Source organism: Leptonotus elevatus, chromosome 5, assembly GCF_054856555.1.
Source record: "Leptonotus elevatus isolate MCC_2025b chromosome 5, RoL_Lele_1.0, whole genome shotgun sequence".
Lineage (NCBI taxonomy): Eukaryota > Metazoa > Chordata > Actinopteri > Syngnathiformes > Syngnathidae > Leptonotus > Leptonotus elevatus.
The window spans coordinates 27,502,579-27,527,759 of NC_141243.1; the positions used below are offsets into that span (position 1 = coordinate 27,502,579).

The 25,181-nt window shown below is 39.4% G+C and overlaps 2 protein-coding genes and 1 long non-coding RNA gene across 4 annotated transcripts in view; 1 reads left to right on the forward strand and 2 right to left on the reverse strand.

The window, feature by feature from the left end:
* Positions 1-494: 494 nt before the first annotated feature.
* On the reverse strand, positions 495-17,364 carry LOC147174818 (uncharacterized). The gene is made up of 2 exons (XR_015094878.1): positions 17,176-17,364; positions 495-1,408 (listed from the first exon to the last, which is right to left on the reverse strand). It is a non-coding gene; the product is annotated as an uncharacterized LOC147174818 (long non-coding RNA).
* Positions 17,365-19,291: 1,927 nt separating this feature from the next.
* LOC147174819 (general transcription factor II-I repeat domain-containing protein 2A-like) lies at positions 19,292-23,755 on the reverse strand. Its single transcript, XM_086075826.1, has 5 exons — positions 23,460-23,755; positions 22,364-23,411; positions 20,825-20,927; positions 20,594-20,600; positions 19,292-19,346 (listed from the first exon to the last, which is right to left on the reverse strand). The coding sequence occupies exons 1-5, from the start codon at positions 23,753-23,755 to the stop codon at positions 19,292-19,294; spliced, it is 1,509 nt and encodes a 502-aa protein (XP_085931952.1).
* Positions 20,149-25,181, forward strand: part of ydjc (YdjC chitooligosaccharide deacetylase homolog) — a 50,936-nt gene continuing 45,903 nt past the window's right edge. For both annotated transcript variants that reach the window (XM_086075181.1, XM_086075182.1), the window contains exon 1: positions 20,149-20,254. The gene's annotated coding sequence lies outside the window, so the exon portion shown is untranslated. The remainder of the gene's footprint in view (positions 20,255-25,181) is intronic.

Below are 25,181 nucleotides of genomic sequence, written 5' to 3' on the forward strand. Positions count from 1 at the left end.
TGCACTTGTGAAAAAACAGCTGGAAGACCAGTTACCACTAATGAGGTCCATTGGCAACTTGATTGGAGTATAAAAAGAGCTTCTCCGAGTGGCAGTCTCTCTCAGAAGCGAAGATGGGTAGAGAATCACCAATTCCTCCAATGTTACGCAGAAAGATAGTATATCAGAAAGGTGTTTGACAGCGAAAAATTGCAAAAAGGTTGAAGTAATCATCATCTACAGTGTAACATCATCCAAAGATTCAGAAAATCTGGAACAATCTCTGTTTGTACGGGTCAAGGCCGAAAAATCATACTTGAATGCCCATGATCTTTGGGCCCTTAAACGGCACTGCACCGCAAACAGGAATGCTTATGTTAGAGTATACAATTTATTATTGTACTCTTTGTGTGTTCAATTAACTGAATGGTGAGATTCTGGTGAAGAAGTCCCTTTGCAAAGGTATAGTTATTCAGAAGCTTCTGATCACACAAAATGAAGACACTCAAGCCGTGTTCCGTTCAGATTGTGTGTCTCTCCTCCTCTCGCACACAGTTTTTTATTCCAAGTCAGTGCTCCCCTCCCATGAGCAAGTTCCCATGAGTACAAATCAGATTAGACTTGAACAATAGTAAATCAGCCTGTCCTTGGACTCTCTTTGACCGGACACAGACTGGTACAAACTATACTCCCCTTAGAAAAGAAACCTGTTACCCTTCTCTTTCCCAGGCAAGAGAACAAAGGACTATAGATTGGCTTAACATATGAATTAACTGTTGTCTTATATTTATATATTTATAACTAATATCCAAAACGGTTAAAATATAAATTGAAACTGAAAAACAATGTTAATAATCCAACATTCCCTCATTTGAGCTCATGAGAGCTCAACACATTAAAAAAAAAAATTTCAATGGTTGTGTGGTGGAAATAATTATCATTAAAACATCCCTTTAGCAGGAGAGGAGATAGTTTAGCCCTTTAACAGGAGAGGAGGTAGTTTAGCAATCATATGACATTAAAAAACAATTTGATACATTAAAAGATTTTTAGTGGAATAAGCATAGCATATGTGAGGCTTAACATAAAATGTTGTTCATTAAAAAGTGTCGCAATGTATCGGCAGACGAATATGTGTTCTTTGAAGCCATCTCGTGATGAAGTTATTTGTTGAATGAGAAGATGACGTTGTCAGCTTTTTGCAGAACCCCAGAATAGATTGCCTGCAAATGTGATTCTCGTGATGATTGCCCAGGAAAAGGCACTTGACTTGATCCGTTGAATGATGTCAAAACGGCCGCTCCAGAACCGAACACTGGGTCAGCTGACGTGGCTCCCAGGTCGGAGGTGATAAGATTGATGATCATCAGTTGATGAGATAGCCGGCAGCCTTGTAGACCAGTTGTGGAATGTTGTCTCTCCTTTCAGTCTGAGAGTAAAATATGTTCATTTAGTCTTCTCATAAACCCACATAAATTTTATTTGGAGGAAAAACCCTGATAGTTTTTGTTAGTTGGGATTAGTAAATGTTATTTGGTTAAGATCCGTAGGTCCTGTGCTGTTGGAACAGGAAAATATCTATTTTTGTGACAGTGAAAATAGAGCCCAGCCTTTGATTGAGTTGAATGACATTCACTCATTCATTAATATAACAGACAGAGCTTATAAATATTTATTTTTCAAATAGGTTTTGTTCAATATTAGGTAATTTTTTACCATGACATTTACTGTTCTAAATTTTCATAAATGTGCCTTTCACCATCCCGAAAGGAATCATTTTACTAGCATATCATATATTCTCTTCCCAGAATCCCACGACCGGCCGAATCGTGACATCCTGGAAAAAGCTCACACATATTCATATTATCTATACTCTTTTGCAAACACTGGGCTCCAAACATTACATTTTTCTGAGATAAAAGATATAATATAATATAATTACCTTCATCCGGCGAATATGCATTATTGTCCTTGCTTGCTTCAGACTTACTTTGCTCCGCTCGATTCCCTCTGGTAGATTTCTTCATATTCAAACTGTGGATTATCACTTCAAAACCTTTTCATTTTTTAATCTACTAATTCGTCTTCATTGGTTAATTTCTTAAACATAAACTCCCTCATTTTGACAAAGATCCACTGATTTTTTTCAAACACGTCAAGATAAAGGGAGGATAAAATAGAGACCTCATAACTCAAAAGACGTCGTAAATAACACAACCCTCTAAATCAGGCTATGAGGTAAATGAGAGAGCTACAAAACACTACAATAAAAATGAGCACAAGCAGATACAATGTAAGACACTAATATATGATGACTTTGGGGCCATAAAAAATAGAGGTAACCATATTAATCTAATTCAGGATACGAATTACACAAAACTTACAAATATCTACCATTTCCTAGATTTAATCAAACTAAAAATTATTCTCAAACTGCTAATCAACTTCACCTCTTTTACATATTAGTGGGGCTCATAAAAAAAAAAAAAAAAAAAAAAAAACAGCACCAAAAAAAATATCTACTCATTTTATCCTATCATTTTTTCTATACTGTAGCTGCAGCTGGACGGAGTCCAGAAAAAAAAATCCTCACGAAAAAAATATATATATATCGTATCATATCGTATTAATTAAATTCCCATTGTACCAATTCAGAAACTGATTCTCCCAAAAAAATAGGCAAAAATTGAATAGGCTATAGATTGAAATAAATTTTCTCAATCCCTCATTTCAAATTCACATACGTCGTTTTCAATTTCCTGAAATACCTTGCTATAGATCACAGTTCCCCATCCAACACATTAAGAATGCCTTGCATACCACCGTGCAGCATTTTACTGATTGAAGGGTCGCATCCTAGTCAGACCACCAGCTTTCAAAAGTCAATGTTCAGGGCGGCGGCTGTGTCAGACAATGTTCAGCAGGCATCAGCGATGAGAGGAGACATCTCTGTAATGAGGCTTGTACACAGTCACTGGGCATTGTGGAAGTTGAGCACCATGTTTTTTGTAGGCACAGGAGGAGAAGACTGTGCTCTGCGGCTTTGACCTTTGATCTCTGCCACGTCCATTCAGACGCTGTCTGCAATGTGGACCCGATGACACATTTTCGGTCCTTCCAAGCGCTCACCTCGACCAACGAATGCACCCGGCTGATCCAATGCACTACAATGCCAGACTGAGGAAATGGGATCATAGCAAGATAGTTCACTTCCTGCTTTCTCAAAAATGTTTCGTAAAAAACAGCTCGTTTTTTGGGAATACTCTTCATAATAGCTACTAGCAATACTTGCAAATACAACGTATCAGCAGCTGGGGCGCATCCCGTTCGCAGTTTGTAATCAGTGAAGGCCATCAAACCCTCATCTGCTTTGGAACTTAAGCATCAGTTTCTGAAATGACACACTCAGAGAAAAAACAAATATTAAAAATCATTATTATTATGTCGACTTCAAAAACATTTATAACTTCTTATTCAACTATCTTACTTCTAGCCACAGCTGTACAGATGTAGGTATAATTATGTTAACTCAATATAGCTCAATACAAAATACTATTATTTTATCATTATTCTTTATTCATTTGCCCCGAAAAGGGAAAGTTAACAAATTAACCATCTTCATCAAAAATAATATAGTGTAAAAGACTATCAATTCAGTCACTAAAAAAAAAAAAAACACTAATCTAATATTCTTCTACAAAAACTCAACAATATCTTTCAAATACTATTACTTATTTTTTATTGTTTATCATTCCTCTCTTACCTAGAAAAGAGAAAAAGTCCCATTACGAGGACACATTATGCTCTAACCCACAGCCCCCTCCTTTTCTTCTAACCTAGAAACAGGGGGGGGGGGTGTTGGGGAGCGGATCTTAGCATTATACATCGCAAAACCTATTTTACCACATTCCCATTCGAAAAACAAACGCCATTATCACACCAGTCTCATCACACACAAAAACAACACCAAACTTAGTCAAAGATATTGAAGAAAAACAAACAAAATCACCATACGCACATTTCTCACTCACAATCACAATAATAGCCCCCACCTTTTAGAAGCTAGGTCACACACTCAAATATATACGCACACACTCTTTATTCATTATAAAATAATAAACGGTTTTATTCTATCAATTCGTTGTCTACAAATCTTATGGCATTTAAACCGCAGTTTTGTACGGTAATTTCAGTAAACGGGTTAATTTATTTCGGAGGGGAAGTTATTTTAGCATCAAAATCAGACACTGTATCATCACCAGCATCTATCAAAGAAAATACAAAAGTCCCTCGTACCATTTTGTCCAGCGACAGCTTTTCATACAATCGATCCATAGTTGTTTTTTTCATTTTTCATCGACGTTCTTTTATTTCCGCATGGCTGCGACTCCAAGCACAAGTTCCGACTATGAACCGGAAGCACATTCAGGACAAACCATTCTGTATCCCGGTCGAAATCGCCCTCCATTTTTGTAGTTTTTTATTTTTTACTTTCGGTTTATATTCTACGCAAGTAGTATTAATATTTATCAATACAGTGACGTCTCACTTTTAGTATAATAGTTCAATAGGTTAAATTTATTCGACAACGTTTAAACAATTTCGACAACGTTCAAACATCTTTATAGAAATAACATATTTGGCCACAGAACATACACACATAAGAATCACGTGACCTCTCGTTTATACACAGCGGTTACCCAATCCCGCTGAGCTAAACTGTCCTCAATATATTACAAAATTTTTGCAAGGCGCTTATTTTCAAAATAACTTGTCACGCGCTATCGAATTAAACCGTAGAACAAAAGTAATTCATACGGTAATCCTGACCTCAAAACTACAAAAGTAGAATCGCCATAAATAAAATAAAAACCACGTAATCTCTCGATTGCAAATACAGCGATACAAATCCAATCATCGCTGTAATCAACCTGGACCCCTCAATACTGTTCAATTTCAAACAGGCGCATTTTAAAAATAACTTATTACGTGTAAATGGACGTTCTCAATAAGAGCCATGAGCAAATATCGATTAGTCCCCAATCGGCCAAACTGCTAAAAAAGCAGTGCGCTACCATGATCTTCGGAATCCTTAGTGGAAGAAAGACTTCTCACGTCATCCGGCAACCCTTTTATTCAATATATATCATGGTCTAAGGATTCTTCGTAGCGAGACGAAAACAAAACAAAACAACAACAAAATCAATTCGCTACTTCATCCTGCCTCAAAAATGCGCTGTCTCGGTCTGCACTTACGTCACTTTAAATGCACCACCCCACGTACGTGTACAGTTCAATGTCGTAGGAAAAATCCCAACTCTCAATAGAACGACATCAAACTACAACTTGTTCACACAGACCTCATGTAAAAATTTAGACAATTTAGAAGACGAAAAACCAGTTGCAGCGGTCCCAAACAGACAGAACTTCCCTACGTGGATAAAAGTCTCCACTTACCGTACTTAATTTATTTAGGCCTAGAAGTTCCGCCCGTCCGGGAACGCCGCAGCTCGCAAACCGTCAAAATATTTGCGTCACCATTCGTTAGAATTCAGCGTCGGGGATCACCATTTGTTAGAGTATACAATTTATTATTGTACTCTTTGTGTGTTCAATTAACTGAATGGTGAGATTCTGGTGAAGAAGTCCCTTTGCAAAGGTATAGTTATTCAGAAGCTTCTGATCACACAAAATGAAGACACTCAAGCCGTGTTCCGTCAGATTGTGTGTCTCTCCTCCTCTCGCACACAGTTTTTTATTCCAAGTCAGTGCTCCCCTCCCATGAGCAAGTTCCCATGAGTACAAATCAGATTAGACTTGAACAATAGTAAATCAGCTTGTCCTTGGACTCTCTTCGACCGGACACAGACTGGTACAAACTACACTCCCCTTAGAAAATAAACCTGTTACCCTTCTCTTTCCCAGGCAAGAGAACAAAGGACTATAGATTGGCTTAACATATGAATTAACTGTTGTCTTATATTTATATCTTTATAACTAATATCCAAAACGGTTAAAATATAAATTGAAACTGAAAAACAATGTTAATAATCCAACACTTACTGTAAGGGAAATCACAGAAAGGGCTCAGCAATACTTCCAGAAAACATTGTGGGAGAACACAATCCACCGTGCCAGCCGCTGTTGCCAGATGAAACTCTACAGTACATAGAAGAAGCCATTTCTAAAGCAAGGCCAGGGGTTATTTAAAATGGAGTGTGACAAAGTGGAAAACTGTTCTGTGGTCAGAAGTTCTTTGTGGACAACTAGGGTGGTATATCATACTGACTAAAAATGACAAGGACAACCCAAGTTGTTATCAGCACTCAGTTTATAAGCCTGCATCTGTGATCGTATAGGGTTGCATGAGTGCGTGTGGCATGGGCAGCTTCCATATCTGGAAAGGCATCATCAATCCAGAAAGGTATATTCAAATTGGAGAACAACATATGCTCCCATCCAGGAATCATCACTTTCAGAGAAGATCATGCATTTCTCAACACGATAATGCCAGACCACATGCAGCACCAATTACAACATCATGGCTGCGTAGGAAAAGGATCGAAGTATTGAAATGGCCAGCCTGCAGTCCACTTCTTTCACTTATAGAGCACATTTGGCGCATCATAAAGGGGAAGGTGCAACAAAGAAAGTCCAAGACAGTTGAACAGTTAGAGAGATGCATGTTAGACAAGAATGGGACAGCATTTCTATTTCTAAACTTGAGAAACTTGTCTCCTGGATCCCCAGACGCTTGCAGACTGTTGTAAGAAGAAGAGGGGATGCCTGACAGTGGTGAAAAGGGCCTTGTCCCAACTTTTTTTAGATTTGTTGACACCATGAAATTTAAAATCAACATAGTTTTCCCTTAAAATGATACATTTTCTCAGTTTAAACTTTTGACCTGTTCTCTATGTTCTATTCTGAATAAAATATTAAAATTTGGCACTTCCACATAATTGCATTCAGTTTTTCTGTTTTTTTTTCACAATTTGTATAGTGTCACAACTTTTTGGGAATTGGGTTTGTAAATCTAGTCAGGGGAAAAAACATTGACACAGAACTCCTGATTGGGCACTCCTACAAAGACAAACATTATTTGTTGCATTGTGTAATTAAATACAATTATCTTATACATAGTCATTTAAGTAAACAAGTCATATATTTTGGACAATAATCCCTCACGAATAGGAACTTGCTTCCAAAGTGTTACAGAAGTGCCTGTAGGCTAAAATAGAACCCAAATTGTATGTGGGAGATATCAACAGGTGATACACTTATGACAATGAACTAAATTAAATAATTACCATCCTGACGGATTCCCTGCCACTTCGAGTAGCTTACTCAACAAGTGTAAAATGCTCAACAGTCTTGATTCACTTGTGCAAAGTGTTTGATGTCCTCGTGTCTGTGGCAGTGTGGCCACATGCGGGCCTGCCACAATCAATGTGGGATCTCACGAGCGCCACTTCTTCTTCACCTTTAATGCCTTTCCCCAGGTCCCAGAACCCCTCAAATGTTCCCACCAGCTCCTCAAACCCACCTCTACACAGGCTATTACTAGTATATGGTATATTTTTATTGATTTTCAACGTTGTGAATGCTGGAAATGTATCAGTGTGTTCATAAATAACACATATGTTCAAATGAGAGATCTCATTACATGTATTTGTTTTATCTCCTGTCTTTGGCTCCTGATATAACAAGCAAGATACTTGATAATAAAGCCAATTTTTCATGGTACCAATGAATGTATTATAGCAGGTTCAGTATTTTTTGGGTCATAATGAATATATGGTCCTAAATGTAAATTTAAACATGATTTCAGTGTACTGACAACCAAATGTCATATTTTCTTTTTAAGTTATCAATGGCTTTCAATTGTGCACGTACAATATTGAAAACTTTTGATTACAACACAAAATCCCCAATAACTCACTTCCATATCATGGGCCCTGTTTTATCAAAAGTTAAAAACAATAAAAAAATTATTTTAAGTCCATTCACTTTGTACAGGCCACTTATAATTAAAATCTATTATATTTTATTTTCATATATAGCTCTTGATAAAAGGTCAAAGGCTGCAATGTGCAGTCCCACCTACTTCAAATCGTGTTATTTTACTTTACTTTGCACAACAATGAAGTGTTATTTGCTTTCTAGTCCTCTCATTTGACTTTCACTTTCCACAATTTCCTCCTCTGTGAGTCTCCGGTGAACCAATGCATCATAATAGCGCTGCCTGGTCGTTTTGAACAACGCCAGGCTGAGCAACAAGGCATGATTGGAACGTAAAAGTGGAAACACCTATTGCAAAGCACTACGAAATCCCAGCAGCATGGATGGTAACAACATGGCGTCCATGTGTCATGTGACCAGCAGTTGACCAATCACAGCGCAGTAGCTCTGAAACCGAGTTGGCCAAACTATTTACAGCTCTGCTATTTGTGCAATTCCAGCGCTCCTCTATTGGTTACTTTATTAGTGCAGTTTAATGTTCATAAGCCAAATGCGCGGCCCCCGGCTCATTTACTTCCAGTTCAGGAGTCAAAACTCCCCAGCCCCACAGTTGCGCAGTGGAACCAATCGAGAACAGTCAGTATTTTGATTTCGAGATTGTTTAAGGTAAATTTTGGGTAATATGCCAGGTTCGTAATTGTTACAACGGTAATAATACACGTGGACTCAAAAAGTGGATGAAGGAATTTTGCCATTTTCACAAGTGCAATAAAGGAACATCACGTTGTATCTGCGACTCACCTTACATAGCCTATTCATCCCATTAAGAAAACCTCAAGAACGTCGTGCCGAAAGAATTAAATTGGTAAATTTAAAGATTAGATACTAGTAGTTGCTAATTTGTAAATATGCCATATGTAAATACAGCATATCAGTTTCTGAGCCTGCAATAGCAGTGTAAGTAGATGTTTGCAAATGAGCTGAAATGTGTAGACAGCCTAATTTTTATTGGACCAACACCTTTCATTACATTTATCATTTTAGTTATTGCTTTTTTTTTCAGATGAACAGGAAGATCATCAAAACAGGCAAAAACTGGGTTCCAAACAAGAACAGCCGTGTATGCGGCATGCATTTTGTTGGTGGTGCACCTTCCACCTCCTTTCCAAACCCAATACTGAATCCCAACATTTTAAGAAGCATATCTGGGAATCTTTTGAAACTTAATGGTAGAAGACCTCCTTCACCCAAGCATTTTGTGAAGCAAAATAGCTGAATGCTTTGCCTGGAAATGAGAAACATATTTATATTTAATAAATAAAGAGCAAGTACAATAAAATAAATTCAAGACCTGTGCGTTTTTCTTTGTTTTACTAACATGATGACCCTGTACTATAAACAGTGTTGGAGAGAATACTTTGAAATTGTAATCAGCTACAGAATACTGAATACTGAAAACCTGTGCTGTGCTTTCTGATCATATTGTTGTGCAATTTAAGTCTCAAGTTTAATGTTTGAGTACCACAATTTATTCCTTTGTTTTTAACTTTGTTTGTAACTTTATTGTAAATACCCTCAAATGAAAGAGTAACTTTACGTATTCTAAATACATGTATTACAATACTCCAACACTGACTATAAACTAGACTTATGAGCATTTCTAAATGTCATGTTGATAGACATCACCTTCTTTGTGTTCATTAATTAGCAAGTCTTGTTAGCAGGTTTTGACAGCCTCCTGTACCTACTCTTGATTTTATTCATAAATTTTTCCTTTCGGACATATCATTGTGACAGTTTCAACACAACATATATTCGAATCGTTACATCCGAAAAGAAAAATGGCTGACAGGATGAAGACGAAGTTTATTAACCCCCGTCCCCAGAATACATTTAGGACGCATAATTAACAAGATGTTGATTTGTATATTGTTATATAAAATACAATACATTGCGGCACATTGTCGTTCAGTCCCAATAAAACGTGTGTCGGCACACGTTTCAGTCAATTTAACTTCCCGTATCCACTAGTGATTGTTAATCGAAAGTTGATTTGTCCAGTCCAGTTGCGTTGCACGTTGGGTCTTTCTTAAATGACAATGCCCAAGCAAGGGCCACAAGTTCTTTCTTTCTCTTCCCAGTAACACTGAACCCCCGTTTCTTACAAAATTCCTTTAAAACAACCACTTTACAACGCTCGAAGTACTCTATATCGGGGTCACATGCCGTCATGTTTACCGAACTGGGGAGGCATAACCTTTGACCGGAATCAGCATGCCTTGCGTACGGTGAAATTCTGTATCCGCTTATTAGGCACGTATGGGAAACTGCAGTGGTTTTCACTCCCATAAATTGATCATAACTACCAACAAATATTTTTCAACAGCTCCATAAAAAATAAACAAATTAATAAAATCGCCCACTTCCGCCGAACACAGCATTGAGAAATACATGGACCATGGCATAGCACCGCTGAGCATAACCACGTTGTCAAAAGGGCACATCCAGAGGACACAAGGTAACGACAAGTACAAGTAGCAACAACATTGTCCATCAACACGTAGCATATACTGGAAGCATATGCACCAGCATATACAACTTGCATAGACACGTACATAAATAGCTAGCATAGATACGTATATAAACAAACAAATAAATAAATAAATGAACACATTGTTGTGGAGTAGATCTTTTCCTCCGTGTGTTCGTTTCCTTTCGGGTAGTGAGAATGTTGGTTATCTGAATACAGGCTGGAGATCGATGAACAGTTCCTTCAAAGCTTTCATTTCTACAGAATATTCCGGGCACAAGTGAGTAGTTACAGGCAATGGCTGTAGCATCTCACAAGTGCGAAGATTACAGAGGACTTACAATATTCTTATACTATCTTGAAGAGCGGTACCACACAGTTTCCAGTAAACAGTTCAACAGGAGTTGAAGCTCTACTGAGGAAATTAGGAAATTAAAACAGTTATGACTAAATCTGGGCAGAAGATACATTTCAAATCCCCCTTTCGGACACATGAAATAAACAAAATTTAAAAAAGGTACTAGCGGCGTCATCGTCGCAGACGGCTGGCGCAACATTGAGCAAGGGTTGTGTGAAAAGATTGGACAGTATCTTCTTATCAGTAGAATAAGAAGTAAAAGCACGCAACAATGAAACATCCCTTTAGCAGTGAGAGAAGATTGTTTAGCAGTATGTGGCATTAAAGAACAATTTGATTAATTGAAAGATTTTGCAGTGGAGCAAGCATATGTGTTCCACATGTTGATAGTTAAGGGATGTCCCCTGTCCATGGGGTGCCAGGGAGTTTGTGGAGAATCAGTACTTCGCTTAGTACGATGTGTTGTGGTTACGTTCAAAGTTGTTGCCTTTGAAGCAACATCCATCTGTGAAAAGGATCAAGTTCGGGTTGTCAATAGGTGTCGCAAATTGGATGTATTTGCTCGTATTTTTCCAATGGAGTTGATGCATGCAGACAAACTTGTCGACTTCCTCCTTCCCCCTTCTGATAAAAGGCAGCAGAAACACTGCTGACCTTTTCAGACACGTCAAGATAGAACATGCGACTGTAATCAGGAATCGCAAGAGCTGCAGCAGTGGAAAGATGCTGTTTCAAGGAGATGAAGAGCAAAGACCTGGTGGCTTCAAGACAAGAAGTTTCAGATGGAGCTGCCAGCAAGAGGTCATCCACATACTGCACCAGGAGAACACCAGGGGGCAGTTCAAGTGGAGACAGCAACTGGCGAAGGCAGCCGTTGAAGAGTCCAGGTGAAAGGACAAAGCCTTGAGGCAGGCAATTGTAGGAGTAGCAAACACCATTCCAAGTGAAAGCAAAAAATTGCTTCATTGAAGGATGGAGTGGAATGCAAAAAAAAGCATTTGCCAGGTCAATGCAAATGAAATGAGTGTGGGTTGATGTAATTTGGGACAATGCCGAGTGAGGGTTCGGGACAGACAAAGTAAGAGTTAAGACGGCCGCATTAATCGCTCGCAGGTCATGGACCATGCGAAACTTTCCAGTATCTTTCTTCTCAACGGGTAAAATAGGCGTGTTATAATCAGAGCCGGAAATTTCACACAACACTCCTGCTAAAGTTGACCTGTCCACTGGTAACCCTGCTAGGGTTACCAGTGGACAGGTCAACTTTAGCTAACATGGGTGCCTGCCAGATTTGGGAACGAGTCACAGGCCGATGAGGAGGAAAAGCTGGACCTTTGGAAGATTCTTCGGGGTCTTTTAGGACCTCTGGTTTGGTCCAGAACGGAGTCAGGGTGGGCACCTGAAAGATTCTGGACATGACACTTTAATTCTGCTACTTGATTTTGTAACTGAGCAATGTAGAACCTGTTTTTCACTTCCTCATTCGAAGGGCCTGTAGCTGCGTGTTCCCATCGCCATCATTCTTCCACAACTTTCTTATCATTCTCTCTCACCCACCCCCCTTTGGAGACAACCTGTTAATCTTTTTTTGTTTTTCAAACTCTAGAGCCGCCGTTCCTCCAACACAAGCTTTTTTCCGTTTCTCTCATTAATGTCACCAAACACGCAGTTGAAGAATGAAACCATCCATTCTCGCAACACTTTGATTACTTTGGCGCCAGATGTTCTGTCTGCTGACCAACACCTCAGCCCGAAATCATGTCGGGGTCACCAATTGTTGTGGAGTAGATCTTTTCCTCTGCGTGTTCGTTTCCTTTCGGGTAGTGAGAATGTTGGCTATCTGAATACAGGCTGGAGATCGATGAACAGTTCCTTCAAAGCTTTTATTTCTACAGAATATTCCGGGCACAAGTGAGTTAAAGGCAATGGCTGTAGCATCTCACAAGTGCGAAGATTATAGAGGACTTACAATTTTCTTATACTATCTTGAAGGGCGGTACCACACAGTTTCCAGTAAACTGTTCAACCGAAGTTGACCGGACATGAGATAAAACTCAAGGACATCATTCAAACACAGACCAAAGCCCATTTGAGGAATAGAGGAGGTTATTCAGTCATGACTGCACCTGGCAGAAATTGCGATAACACTCACAAGGATACATCCGCAGAACAAAAGCTCTACTGAGGAAATTAGGAAATTAAAACAGTTATGACTAAATCTGGGCAGAAGATAAATTTCAACATTTTAAAAAATCGCCCAATTCCGCCGAACACAGCATTGTAAAATACATGGACCATGGCATAGCACCGCTGAGCATAACCACGTTGTCAAAAGGGCACATCCAGAGGACACAAGGTAACGACAAGTACAAGTAGAAACAACATTGTCCAACAACACGTAGCATATACAGGAAGCATATGCACATAGCATATACACTAGCATATGCACCAGCATATACAACTAGCATAGACACGTACATAGACACGTACATAGACAGCTAGCATAGATACGTACATACACAGCTAGCATAGACACATACATATACATGTAGCATATGTATGTAGCATATACACCTAGCATATGCAATAGCATATACACCATTCATAGGCATGAACATATTTTCAAAGCTATACCACCACTTCCTGATTATTAGAGTTAACACTCTTATTTTGAAGTGTATCCCACCACTTCCTGTGTAACATTAGGTAGTGACGGGGGGTGTAAGTGTCTTTGGCATGGCCATGACCATGATGGGAAGGGTCGGCAATAATCTTCCTTGCCCTCCTTAGCGCCCTGGAATCGTGCAGGGGCTTGAGAGAAGACAGGGAGCAGACGATCACCTTTCCCACAGAACCAATCACCCGCTGCAGCTTGGCAATGTCTCTTGCCGCTGTGGCGGGAAACCAGATAATAATGGATTTCGTGAGGATGGATTCAAATATTCAATGATGGCCATATAAAACTGAACCATCATAGTTCTGGACAAATATAATTTCTGTAACTACCACAAAAAATACAGCCTATTTTGGACCTTTTTCAGGAGAGCTGTGGTGTTGTGCTCTCACTTTTGGTCCAAAAAGTGACATGACTCCACAAAAGATACCTGGACACCCCCCAACATGATGGGTTGGATTCCCTCAAAGCCAATAAACATCTCTATGGTGAATGGTGCATAGAACTCCAGGGTCATATAGTTGAATGACTCTGCATATACTAGGTGCTACTGACATCTACCTCTGGATACAGTACATTGCACAACACACCCTTCAAGTCATTGTTTGTGACACCAATCACTATCATGGTTTCATGAAATAAAATTCCAAACGTATTAAAAATAATACAGGCAGGCAAGAACATATCCGAGTAAAATTCAGGGCTTATAAATTATAATTGTGAAGAAGTAAGAGTTACTGTGCATTTTAGATATGGTTTCGATTGAAGTGCAGTGTGTTGTGTCAAATGGAGATCACTGATTGGCTATTTAGCTAGAAAATGCAAATCAATCCTCCGGGCGAGCTTCGCAAGCCGAAGACGTCACGTCAACGGCATTACACCTCATTAAACAAAATAAGAGTGATGAACAAAGATTTTGTCAGGTAACTATGCAAGATATGTTCTTGAATGTAAATTTGTGTTGAAATGTGTTAATAAAAGCATTTAAAAAAAAAGAAGAAGAGTGATGTGCTCATTTATTAGTTGAATTTGTTATTTGAATTCACATGGAACTTTTGTCTCCATGTAGTAAAGATAATGACAATTAACTGAACTTTGTTTTGTGTTTTTATGTATTTTTGTAATGAAATAGAAAAAAAAGGTCACGCAGGCATGGAGGAAAAGTATCAATTGATTTGTATATCCTTTCAAGCACTTTTCACGCGATTTTCACCAACACCAATTTGCATAAAAAGCTAAATGATTTTAAAAAAATCTCTTAATACTTAACTATTTTAATCAAAATCACTGCTTTAAAAAAATATACTTTAAGTTTGTTCCCAAGTGCACCATGAATGTTTTGAGCAAGATCGTGTCCACTTAATGAATTTCACTTAATGACACCGTCACTGTGAGTTACACTGAAAAACATGACCTCCCAGCAATGTGCCTTTTCCCTCACATTGATCACAGTTGTTTGGCTGTTACAATATGACACAGGTAGTGATAATTTGCAGCTTGATGATGTATGTCATAATTGTGACATTATACACATTTGCTGTATAATGCGGTGTGCAAGAGAGTGTTCTTATTTTTTTTCTGCTTTGGCAGTTCATGCACTTAGTTCATCACTTCCTTCTCGTTGCATGTCATGTGACCACTGTTTTAGTTTTAACTAATGAGTATTATCTTCTCACTGGTGTGCCGCTCGCGAGACAATGAGATGCAGTGATTACATTTATTATTGTAAGCAGACAATCTCACTTACCCGCTTTCAACTCATAGAATGCAGGCAAGTTATTCTTCCCCATGTGATGCACAGTCACGGTGTCACGGCAAAATTAAATCACCACCAATAACCAATAAAACAACTAGACCACTAACTAACGGAATAATTTACACAGAACATGCATTTCAAACACCATTTCAATCCGCAGTGCGTCAAAGCATTGCTGGGAGCGCCTCCGAGCTCCCAGCGACTCTACACAGGCGCACGGTTTTACATTTACAAGGGAGTCGAGGCTTTTGTCAGTGACAAATTCCTGCCTCTCTTGCTGGTAACGTATCCATAAAATAAAATTGAAAAAAATAGCGCAATGACCAAACGCCACTTTTTCTTCCTTGTCATTTTCTTCTTTTTTCTTCTTCTTCTCTTGGCAGATTACCTTATATGGCCGCTCAGCAAAAAATCTGCACATTCACTATTTATTGAAAGACAGAAATAAAATTACTTGCTCAAAATTCTCAATTTAGACTGAAGCTGCTATTAATAGAAAGCGTAATTAATTGGAGTGTAAAAATAAAATTAAAAAAATACTTAATTGGCTTGGCTTGACACAATCACGTCACATGGTAGCGACAGGCCATCCGGCCACCGTTAATGTTGACGTGGAACCTTTGTCTCCATATTGACCATTTGCACCGACGTCACGTAATCACGTGACTGCCCTATGACGGACAGCGGAAGGAAATGATTGTTGAATGGAAGTGGACGTGACCCGGAGCAACTAAGTGGCTTAGCGACTGCTATTTGACAAATTAAACGTTATTATTGCCCATAGAGCTATGGAATCTACTACTTTAACCAAAGTTCGCCTGTTAGTTGAAGTGGCACATTTAGTCGGGACTCATAGAGCGCGATATTTACTTAAGTTGGAGATCGCTAGTTTGAAATCAGCCCCTTACCTTCTATTGCCTGCTGTTTTTACCAAGTAAATCACATCGCCGACTTTGCCGGAATTCACAGCGCACGACCTATATCATTATGTAGTCAATGCCGTCTCTTCTCTTTATACCGGGGCTGATTCAAAAGCTTGTATGAACATGTATCTACTAATTACAACATTTATCTACTAACCTCGCAAAAAATGATCACTGCACATCCGTGAATACTTTGTGGGCTGCCAGTCCTTTCTCTTGATTGCTGCTATCAATCGACGTATTTTGTCTTCATTAGTAGGTATGCGATAAAAAGCAACATTTGGTTTACACCTTTGTCTGTCTGTACAACCAACCGCACAGCAAGATATGACCATTTTTGGGGTTGGGAGGGTTACTTTTAAAATGTAATTCATTACAGTTACACGTTACCTGGTAAAAAATTTAGTTAGTAACATAATCCAAGTACCATAATATTAAAGTAATGTAACTGGATTACTTTTGGATTACTCCAATAATAAGTATGCTCATGAAGACAAAATACAAATAAATATCACCACAATATACTGTATATTCTATACAATGTGCCCCTGCTATTTGCGGGTGATAGGGACCCGGGCAGCCTACAAATAGCAAAAATCCTTGTGTAATTAAAAAGCATGTAGGCTATTGATTGATTGATTGATTGATTGATTGATTGATTGATTGATTGATTGATTGAAGGCCATATGCTGTTTTCGAACTGTCAATGAAAGCAACCACACCTCATAGATAGATAGATAGATAGATAGATAGATAGATAGATAGATAGATAGATAGATAGATAGATAGATAGATAGATAGATAGATAGATAGATAGATAGATAGATAGATAGATAGATAGATAGATAGATAGATAGTCCAATGAGGATGACGATGTGTGACATCAACTGCAAAATTAACTTTTTTCCAGTCACATGTTTAGCTGTGTATATGTTGTGTATGATGTTTAAATAGTGAATTGGTGGGAGGAAGATTTGTTTGGAAGGTGTAACTCACATTATGGTTGTAGGCTAGCGGGCTAGCTAGCAAGAAGCTACAGTGCGTAGCATGCCGCTGGACTCTCAGCTCAAACTTTCGCTCCGAGTAAGTTCCAGTGAATACCGGTTGTCATTTCCTCCTCCCGTCCGTGAAGCTTTTTCAAACTGCCCGCGTGTTGAGGAGACGACTAGTCCGTTCTTTCCCACCTCCCCGACATGTAGCAACGGTACCACTCGCGCGGGCGTGCACACGCTCTCTCTCGCTCTGTCCTTCTCTCTCTCTCTCTATCTATCTATCTATCTATCTCTCTCTCGCACTCTCTCTGACCCTCTTTCGAAGTAATCCCCATTTTTAATAAATGTACCTGTAATCTGAATACGTTTCTTCCTGTAACTGTAATGGAATACAGTTAAAAAAAATTGCAATCTGATTACGTAACGGCGGTACATGTATTCCGTTACTACCCAAGCCTGTATAAGATAATCGATTAGATAAACATTTTACGCTGTACGAGATTCAATTGTTACAATACAGGCAAGTGTCTCCTTTGCCCTCCAGCGTCCCATAGGGGGCGTTCCCATGAGTGTTGTGACGTCAAAAGGTCAATAGTAAAGAACATGACAATTAACTTTACTGAAATTTTAATATAATTTGTTTAATGAAATAGGGAAAAATTTACTTAGGCAAGTTACTAGAAGGGAAACAAAACAACAAATTATTTGGATTTGATGTCTAACACAGCCAATCACTGCGATTGTCACCATCAGCAATTTGCATAAAAAGCAAAAAGTCTTAATACTTAACCATTAAATCAAAAATCACTGCTTTTTATTACTTTAAGTTTGTTCCTGCATGCATCATGAATGTTTTGAGTAAGATTGTGTCGATTTAATGCATTTCACTTAATACAACCGTGAATGTGGAGTGCACTACAAACAATGACATCCCAGCCATGTACTGTATTTTCCATGGTGTTGTTTTGTGGAAAACACTACTTCACGATTATATTTTTATGCAGGATCGTGAGTGGTCGGCAGCAACAATGAATACACAGAGACTGATATGCTTTGCTAGAGTAATCGTGCCTTTTATTCCCCGCAAACAGCAATCAACACCTGGGCTGTGCTAGAATAATCGTACCTTTTATTCCCCGCAAACAGCAATCAACACCTGGGCTGTGCTAGAATAATTGTACCTTTTATTCCCCGCAAACAGCAATAAACACAACTCACTTTGCTAGAATAATGGTGCCTTTTATTCCCCGCAAACAGCAATCAACACACTTCAACGCTAAGCAGCAGAATATGATCATCATCAGCGCTTACCTTGACACTAGACCGGAGAGCCCACGATCCAGGTAAAACAAGCTGCAAAACGGCTGGGCAATGGTACGTATTCCACAGCTGACTCCGCCCGGACCGTGTGTCGCTCCGTCTTTTATTTGTTAACAAAAAGTTGTGAGCATGAGAAACCGGGCTGTCCAAGCCCTCTACCAGACACTCTCGAAAACATGTTTGCGAAGCAGGGAAGACTGTAGTGTAAACAAGGTATTCACTCCCAGGCTGATTCCGCCCTTTATTTACAAATTGTTGGGCACCTGGATTCGTACAACAGTTCAGGACAACAACATATCCTTATATAAGAGGTTACATGAGGACATATCAAACCATGGTTATTTTCCCTTCAGGTGTCAAAGCAATATTTTTTAGAGTCAGGTTGAAATGATTGGTACTCTATGTGGCACAATGTTGGTGGATTTAATGCATCATGTTAATTCCATGACTTTATTGACTGCATAATGTTTATTTCTGACTCTGCTTGAGAGATATTGCGAACACAACTAAATGAGTGTCTCTCAGTGACAGTTATATTGACAGAAGGAAATGGGCTTCTGTAAATTCTTAGTTTGTCAATTTTTTTAAGTTTGCCGTCAATCGAATCGTCAATAAAATTGGCATCCGACATTGACGATTTGACGGATCTTCCGTCAATGTTGATGGAATGCCCAGCACTGGAAATTGAGAGGAGCAAACAGAGACATTATTTTGGCCAAGATTGGGCAAAGCATTAACTGCCGCTGTTGAAAACGGCTCCATATGCCAGGAAAGATGTTCATTAAATACCAAAGAACCTCTCATTTCTCGGAAAATTCCCAAAAGGCCTTGGCAATTCGTTGCCTCAGACCTTTTCTAATGGAAGGGAAAAAGAGTACATGATCATTATAGACTATTACAGCTGCTATTTTGAACTGGATAGACTTCATTCCACCACGTCAGGTTCGGTCATAAATAGAATGAAAGCTGTGTTTGCACATCACGGTGTTCCTGAAAAAATTATCTCCGACAATGGCCCTCAGTACAGCTCACAGGACTTCAAAGAATTTGCAGCTTCATGAGACTTTGAATCTAAGAACAAAAAAAATGTCAACTTTGGTTATATTGTATGTTGGGAAAATATTAAACTGTATCCACAAATGTCAATTTCTAAACTCAAATTTTTTTTTTTTAATTGACAATTATTTAAAGTCTCTTAAATTGATAATGAACAAGAAATGTCAATTATTAATTGTTATCCATGCATATATATATATATATATATATATATATATATATATATATATATATATATATATATATATATATATATATATATATATATATATATACATATATGCAGATCTGCATGGATAACTCAAGGAGATAATTGAATGTTGTATTTATGTATTTTAGTTTTTTTCTCTTTCTTTTTTTATTTATTTTGTATGTGTGATACATGCAGATTGGATAGACAGAGATGTGTACTATTCATCTATGTTCAATAAATGTTAAAGAAAATATATATAGTGTACACATTCGGACACAGCTCATATGTTCTCTTGCGCATGGGTGGTGTCCAGCCTTCAGAGAGAATGAAGAACATGTGATTCAGACTCAACCAATCAGCGATGAATACGTTACGCTACATCTGGCGTCATTGGAACAGTTGACCAATCAGTAGTGTTTTAAATATGTGCCGCTCTTCCTTCTTCAACGCCAAAAAGCCGACGAGCAGCTGGAGTTACTCTTACACTTTCGGTTGTAATTCGAATACAATCATGGTAAGTTAACAACTCTCCCATATTTTATGTCAGAATAGTTACACTATGTCATGATGTAAGTGGTGATGGCGTTGTTTGACGTTTTATTAATGTTTGTCAGAGCCAGTTTATAGCCTGTACATATAGTACATATCTGTACTAGTACGGTAAACCTGAAGTTGCGAACGCAGTTGGCACCGGACCGGTGGCAGGGAAGTGTATTGACCGACTCGCTATGTCATCATTAAATATCCTTAACATACGTATTATGGTTACACCTCCAACAAAACTCAGCTGATTTGGCGTCTGCCGATGTGTGACCCGTGACCGTGATCGAATGGAGTTTTCTTCATACCTTACCCAAAGCCTGGGTGGAATCCAGAGAAATGTATACGCTGATTTTCATAAGCATGTAAGCGACAGGGTTTTACAGTGAACAATGTCACCAAATGTGCTCTCTACATTTCGTCGGGCGACGCTGAAGTTTGCTCCACGGTCGCGCTTCCGTCAAATCATCTTTTCATACCACATTAAAAGCCCGCAATTGCGCTATCTCGCTTGTAAATAGCAGTGTGGAGAGGCATCACTCACTTTGGGTGAAAGTTGTTGACTTTTGAGGACTCCCGTTGCCACAAAAATCAAATGGCGTTGACTTTCTCAATTGTTTTGCATTCAACACATCACCAGCTTTCAACTGTGACCAATTTTTAAAAACCAGATTGGCAAAAATTTGAATGAATTACGTTTAAAGTTGCCAACATAGGCGTTTTGACGGCAGAAGCTACACTAATTTGGGGTGAAGTTGGTGACTTTGGTGGCCTCCCGTTGCAATAAAACCGAAATGGCGTTGACTTTCTCACCAGTTACGCACTTTACACACCGCCAGCTATCAAATAAGACCTATTTTGAAAAACCAGATTAGCAAAAATTGGAATAATATCGGTTTAAGTTTGCCAACATAGGCGTCTTGACTGCAGAGGCTAATAAATTATATCAAAATCAGAACAAAATTGCGTTGACTTTCTCACCTGTTTCACAGTCTACACATCGCCAGCTATCAAATAAGACCTATGTTGAAAAATCTGATTGGCAAAAAAATTAATAAAATTGGTTTAAACTTGCAAACATAGGCACTTTGACTGCACAGGCTAAGAGATGAAATTGGTGACTTTGGTGACCTGTCTTTGTAGGGCGATTTTTGCCTAAAAATAAAATCTCCGATTTTATTTTTTAACATTAAATTCGATTCACGATTTTTTGTGTGCAGATTTTCAGAATTTAATTTATTTAATTTACATAAACCAAGAAGTTAAAGTTTTGCTTTTATTTGAGCAGTTAACAAAAGTAACCATATTTCTCCTCTTGGAATTAGGGATGATCCGAAACGTGGATCGGGTATCGGCCTAGATCAGGGGTGGGCAAACTTTTTGATTTGCGAGCCACAATGGGTTTGAAATTTTGACAGATGGGCCGGACCAGGAGCATTTGGACCTCATAGCACAGTAAACACACACAGATAAATGTACAACCCGATTTACTTATAGTGTGCACTAAGGACTGCGTTTTTTCAAATGTGCAAAATCCACTTATTTAAAACAGCTTTTCCAATAGCTTAATTTTTATTGTTTTAGCTCAACTTTTGCTGTGTTTTTATGCTTTGTAAAGTGACCTTGGGTGTTCTGAAAGGTGCTGTTTTTAAATGAAATGTATTATTATGATTATTATAAAATAGCCCTAATCCAGGTAGTACGTTTGCCTCAATAAATATGCAAGATGCATTTACACACTATTTGGCAAAGTGGGAGGAGAAATGTAAATAGACTATAATAGCACATACACTGTGATCTGTCAAACCTGGTGATTGCATCTATTTTTAATAGATTTCAATTCAAGGCGTAAAGTTAAAGAAATCAAGATTTATTGAAAAAAGATGATCACTTTCAGCATTCAAAACATATTATTACCCAACGAAATAATCAATGTCAATCATTTCTGCTCCACTGCTGTGCATAAAGGCACACTCAATTAAAATATGCACTTTCAAACTTTTTTTTCATAACAGAACATAAGTAGAAAAACTCACAAATTTCAGTGGGAACAGTGTTGTTTGTCTCCCTTTTTTGCCAGTACATCAAAGTCTGGAGTTAGTTTTGTTGTGGCAATTCTCAGGATAGATCTGAGGTGTTGGTCAGTTAACTTGGATCTGTGACGGCCTTTATTGATGTTCATGATGCTGAACGTCTGCTCACACACGTAGGTCGAGCCAAACAACACCAGCATCTTCTGTGCCGTCCTCCGGAGGTTTGGAAACGCGGCTTCGTTCAGTGAGGCATAAAAGTCATTCAGTTTAAGAGACTTGAACTTCTCCTTTGAAGCAGAGTCGGACTGAAGATCGATCAGTTCCAACTGCAGCTCCGGCAGTGCTGTTTCAGGCTCTTGTGACAGGGGACAGGACACCAGCTGAAGTGATGAGGCAATTTGTTTAAAATCAGAGAAGCGACGGCAGAATTCTCTGTGCAGGTCGTCCTGTGATTTGCAGTATTTATTCGTGTTTTGGATGGTCCCTTTCTGCACGGCTAGTGTGGGGAAATGAGCGAAAGATTTGTTTGACATTTGTCTGGAGAATAAAATCAGCTTGGATTTGAAGGCGCTCACATTTGTGTACATGTTGTGCACAAACTGATCTTTCCCCTGTAGCTTCACGTTCAGCTCATTCAGGTGTGAAAATATGTCCACAGCAAACGCAAAGTCACAAAGCCAGTTCACGTCACTCAACTCGGAATATTCTTCGGATTTTCCCATTAACTCCAAAAACGAGCTAATCTCCTCTTTGAGCTCCCACACTCGTTGTAACACTCTTCCCAGACTTAACCAGCGGACACGAGAGTGGTAAAGTAGGTCCTGGTGACCCGCATCGGTTTCCTCCAACTGTGTAACGAACTGACGATGATTAAGTCCCCTCGCTCGTATGAAGTTAACAAGTTTTACAACTGGATCGACAACGTGATTAAGCTGCAACACAGACTTACACAGAGACTCCTGGTGAATGATGCAGTGAAGGAAAATAACGTCCTGCTCAGGGTTTTGCTCCTTCACTTTATCCTGGATCCTTTTCAGCAGTCCGACGTTTTTTCCTGTTAAATTTGGCGATCCATCCGTGGTGACATTGGAAAGTTTACTTCAAGGAAGGTTCATCCTCTCAATGACAGCGGACACATGTGCATACAAGTCCTCTCCTCGCGTTTTCCCCTTCAGCGACTCCATGCTCAAAAGCTCCTCAGTTATCTCAAAACTGTCGTTTATCCCTCGGATGAAAATTAGGAGCTGAGCAGTGTCTTTTATGTCGTTACTTTCATCAAGTGCCAGTGAATATAACGTAAAGGTCCGAGCCTTTTTATTTAACGTGCTCACTATATCTTCATCAATCAGTTCCACACGGCGAATCACTGTCCTGCGTGATAAACAGATTTTTTCAAACTCTCCTTTGGTCTCCGGACACAAGAGACTTGCTGTCTCTACCATGCATTCTTTCAAAAACTCGCCTTCGGAGAAAGGCTTGGTAGCCTTCGCCAATTTGAACGCCAGCAAAAAACCTGCCCTGGTACTTGACTACTGAATTGAAGTTTGTCGGTGAAAAAAATTCTGCTGAGCCTGTAAATTAGCCGCCAACCTCTGTGCAGTAGCCTCCCGTTCTTGTGTTGACTGCTTGCTAGCATAATTTGCATGTTTAGTGGCAAAGTGACGGCTGATATTGTACTCTTTAAAATCCGCAACGGCTTCTTGGCATATCAGACATACAGCCGTTGATCGGACTTCAGTGAAAAAATATCGTGTTGTCCACTCTTTATTAAACACTCGGCCCTCACCGTCCACTTTCCTTTTCTTTGGTCCGCTTATTTCTACAGACGGGATCAGATGGTCACTCACAGCAGTCCTTCACTTTACGTGAGACCGCGCCAGCGATTTTATTTTCTGCGCCCTCGTAATTAAATAAGCGAAATAAAGCCATAATATGTGTGTGTTAAGAGCGGCAACTTAATCGCTGTCCTTGGTACCCGTGGTAAAGCACTATTAGGGACGTGAAGGGAATTTTTTTTGTGCATATTTTCTCTGGCCCACCCATTTTTCCTCAGGCCCACCCACAATAAAAATCCTGGCGCCGCGGCTGGCGCCACCTATTGGTGAAACGCGGGCATTGCAGGGACAAAATTAAATAAATTATTTTGAATTTTTTTCTAGCCTTATTGGATAAGTTTGGCGGGCCGGATTGAAAAGCATAACGGGCCGTATTTGGCCCGCGGGCCGGGGTTTGACCATGTCTGGCCTAGATATTAGGAAAAAAATGGATCTGGTATCTGTCAAAATGGTCCCAATCCACACCCTGATCCACATAGTCTTATCTCCGCGCACGTTCACTTCTCCAATGACGAGATGAAACCGGGAATGGTGAGGTAAATATTTCCCCTTTGTTGCGTTGGTGTCAAAATTGAACTGGGGGAACATCGGAAGCCATTTGGCAGGAAGGCGGGCCCCGCGTCTCCAGCTAACGGAAGCCGTTCGGCAGCGAGAAGCCGCCTCCTTGCCACCGGCTCGCTGCCTCGCTGCCGTCGGGGGACCTTCGCGAGAGAGAGCGGAGACTGGTTGTTTCTCACCGCCGGCCAAGCGCGGACCTCTGCTCTTTCTCTCGCGAAGGTCCACCGTTGCCCGATTGGGGCCTGCTTCGCTTCCTCACAAGCTCCGCGAGCAGCGAGCCGGCAGGCGAGACAAAGAATAATGTAATTAATTATGCATGTTCTAGTGGCATTTTGTACATAAAGGTGACATTAGGTGATCATCTATTTTCTTAAACTATGAAGAGCATAAAAGCATTTAGCCTACCAATATGTCTTTATGTGCCGACATGAAAGACAGTGTGTAGACTGAAGCAAGTGTCGCAGGAGCCTTGGCC

What these genes read in the sequence shown, in the direction of transcription:
- LOC147174819 (XM_086075826.1), bottom strand. Translation starts at nt 23,755, where the DNA reads ATGGTAGAGACAGCAAGTCTCTTGTGTCCGGAGACCAAAGGAGAGTTT. An exon ending in AAAACGCGAGGAGAGGACTT is followed by an intron (nt 23,412 to 23,459) that starts GTATGCACATGT and finishes CCTTCCTTGAAG; the next exon opens with TAAACTTTCCAATGTCACCA. An exon ending in AACTAACTCCAGACTTTGAT is followed by an intron (nt 20,928 to 22,363) that starts GTACTGGCAAAA and finishes AATTGGTCACAG; the next exon opens with TTGAAAGCTGGTGATGTGTT.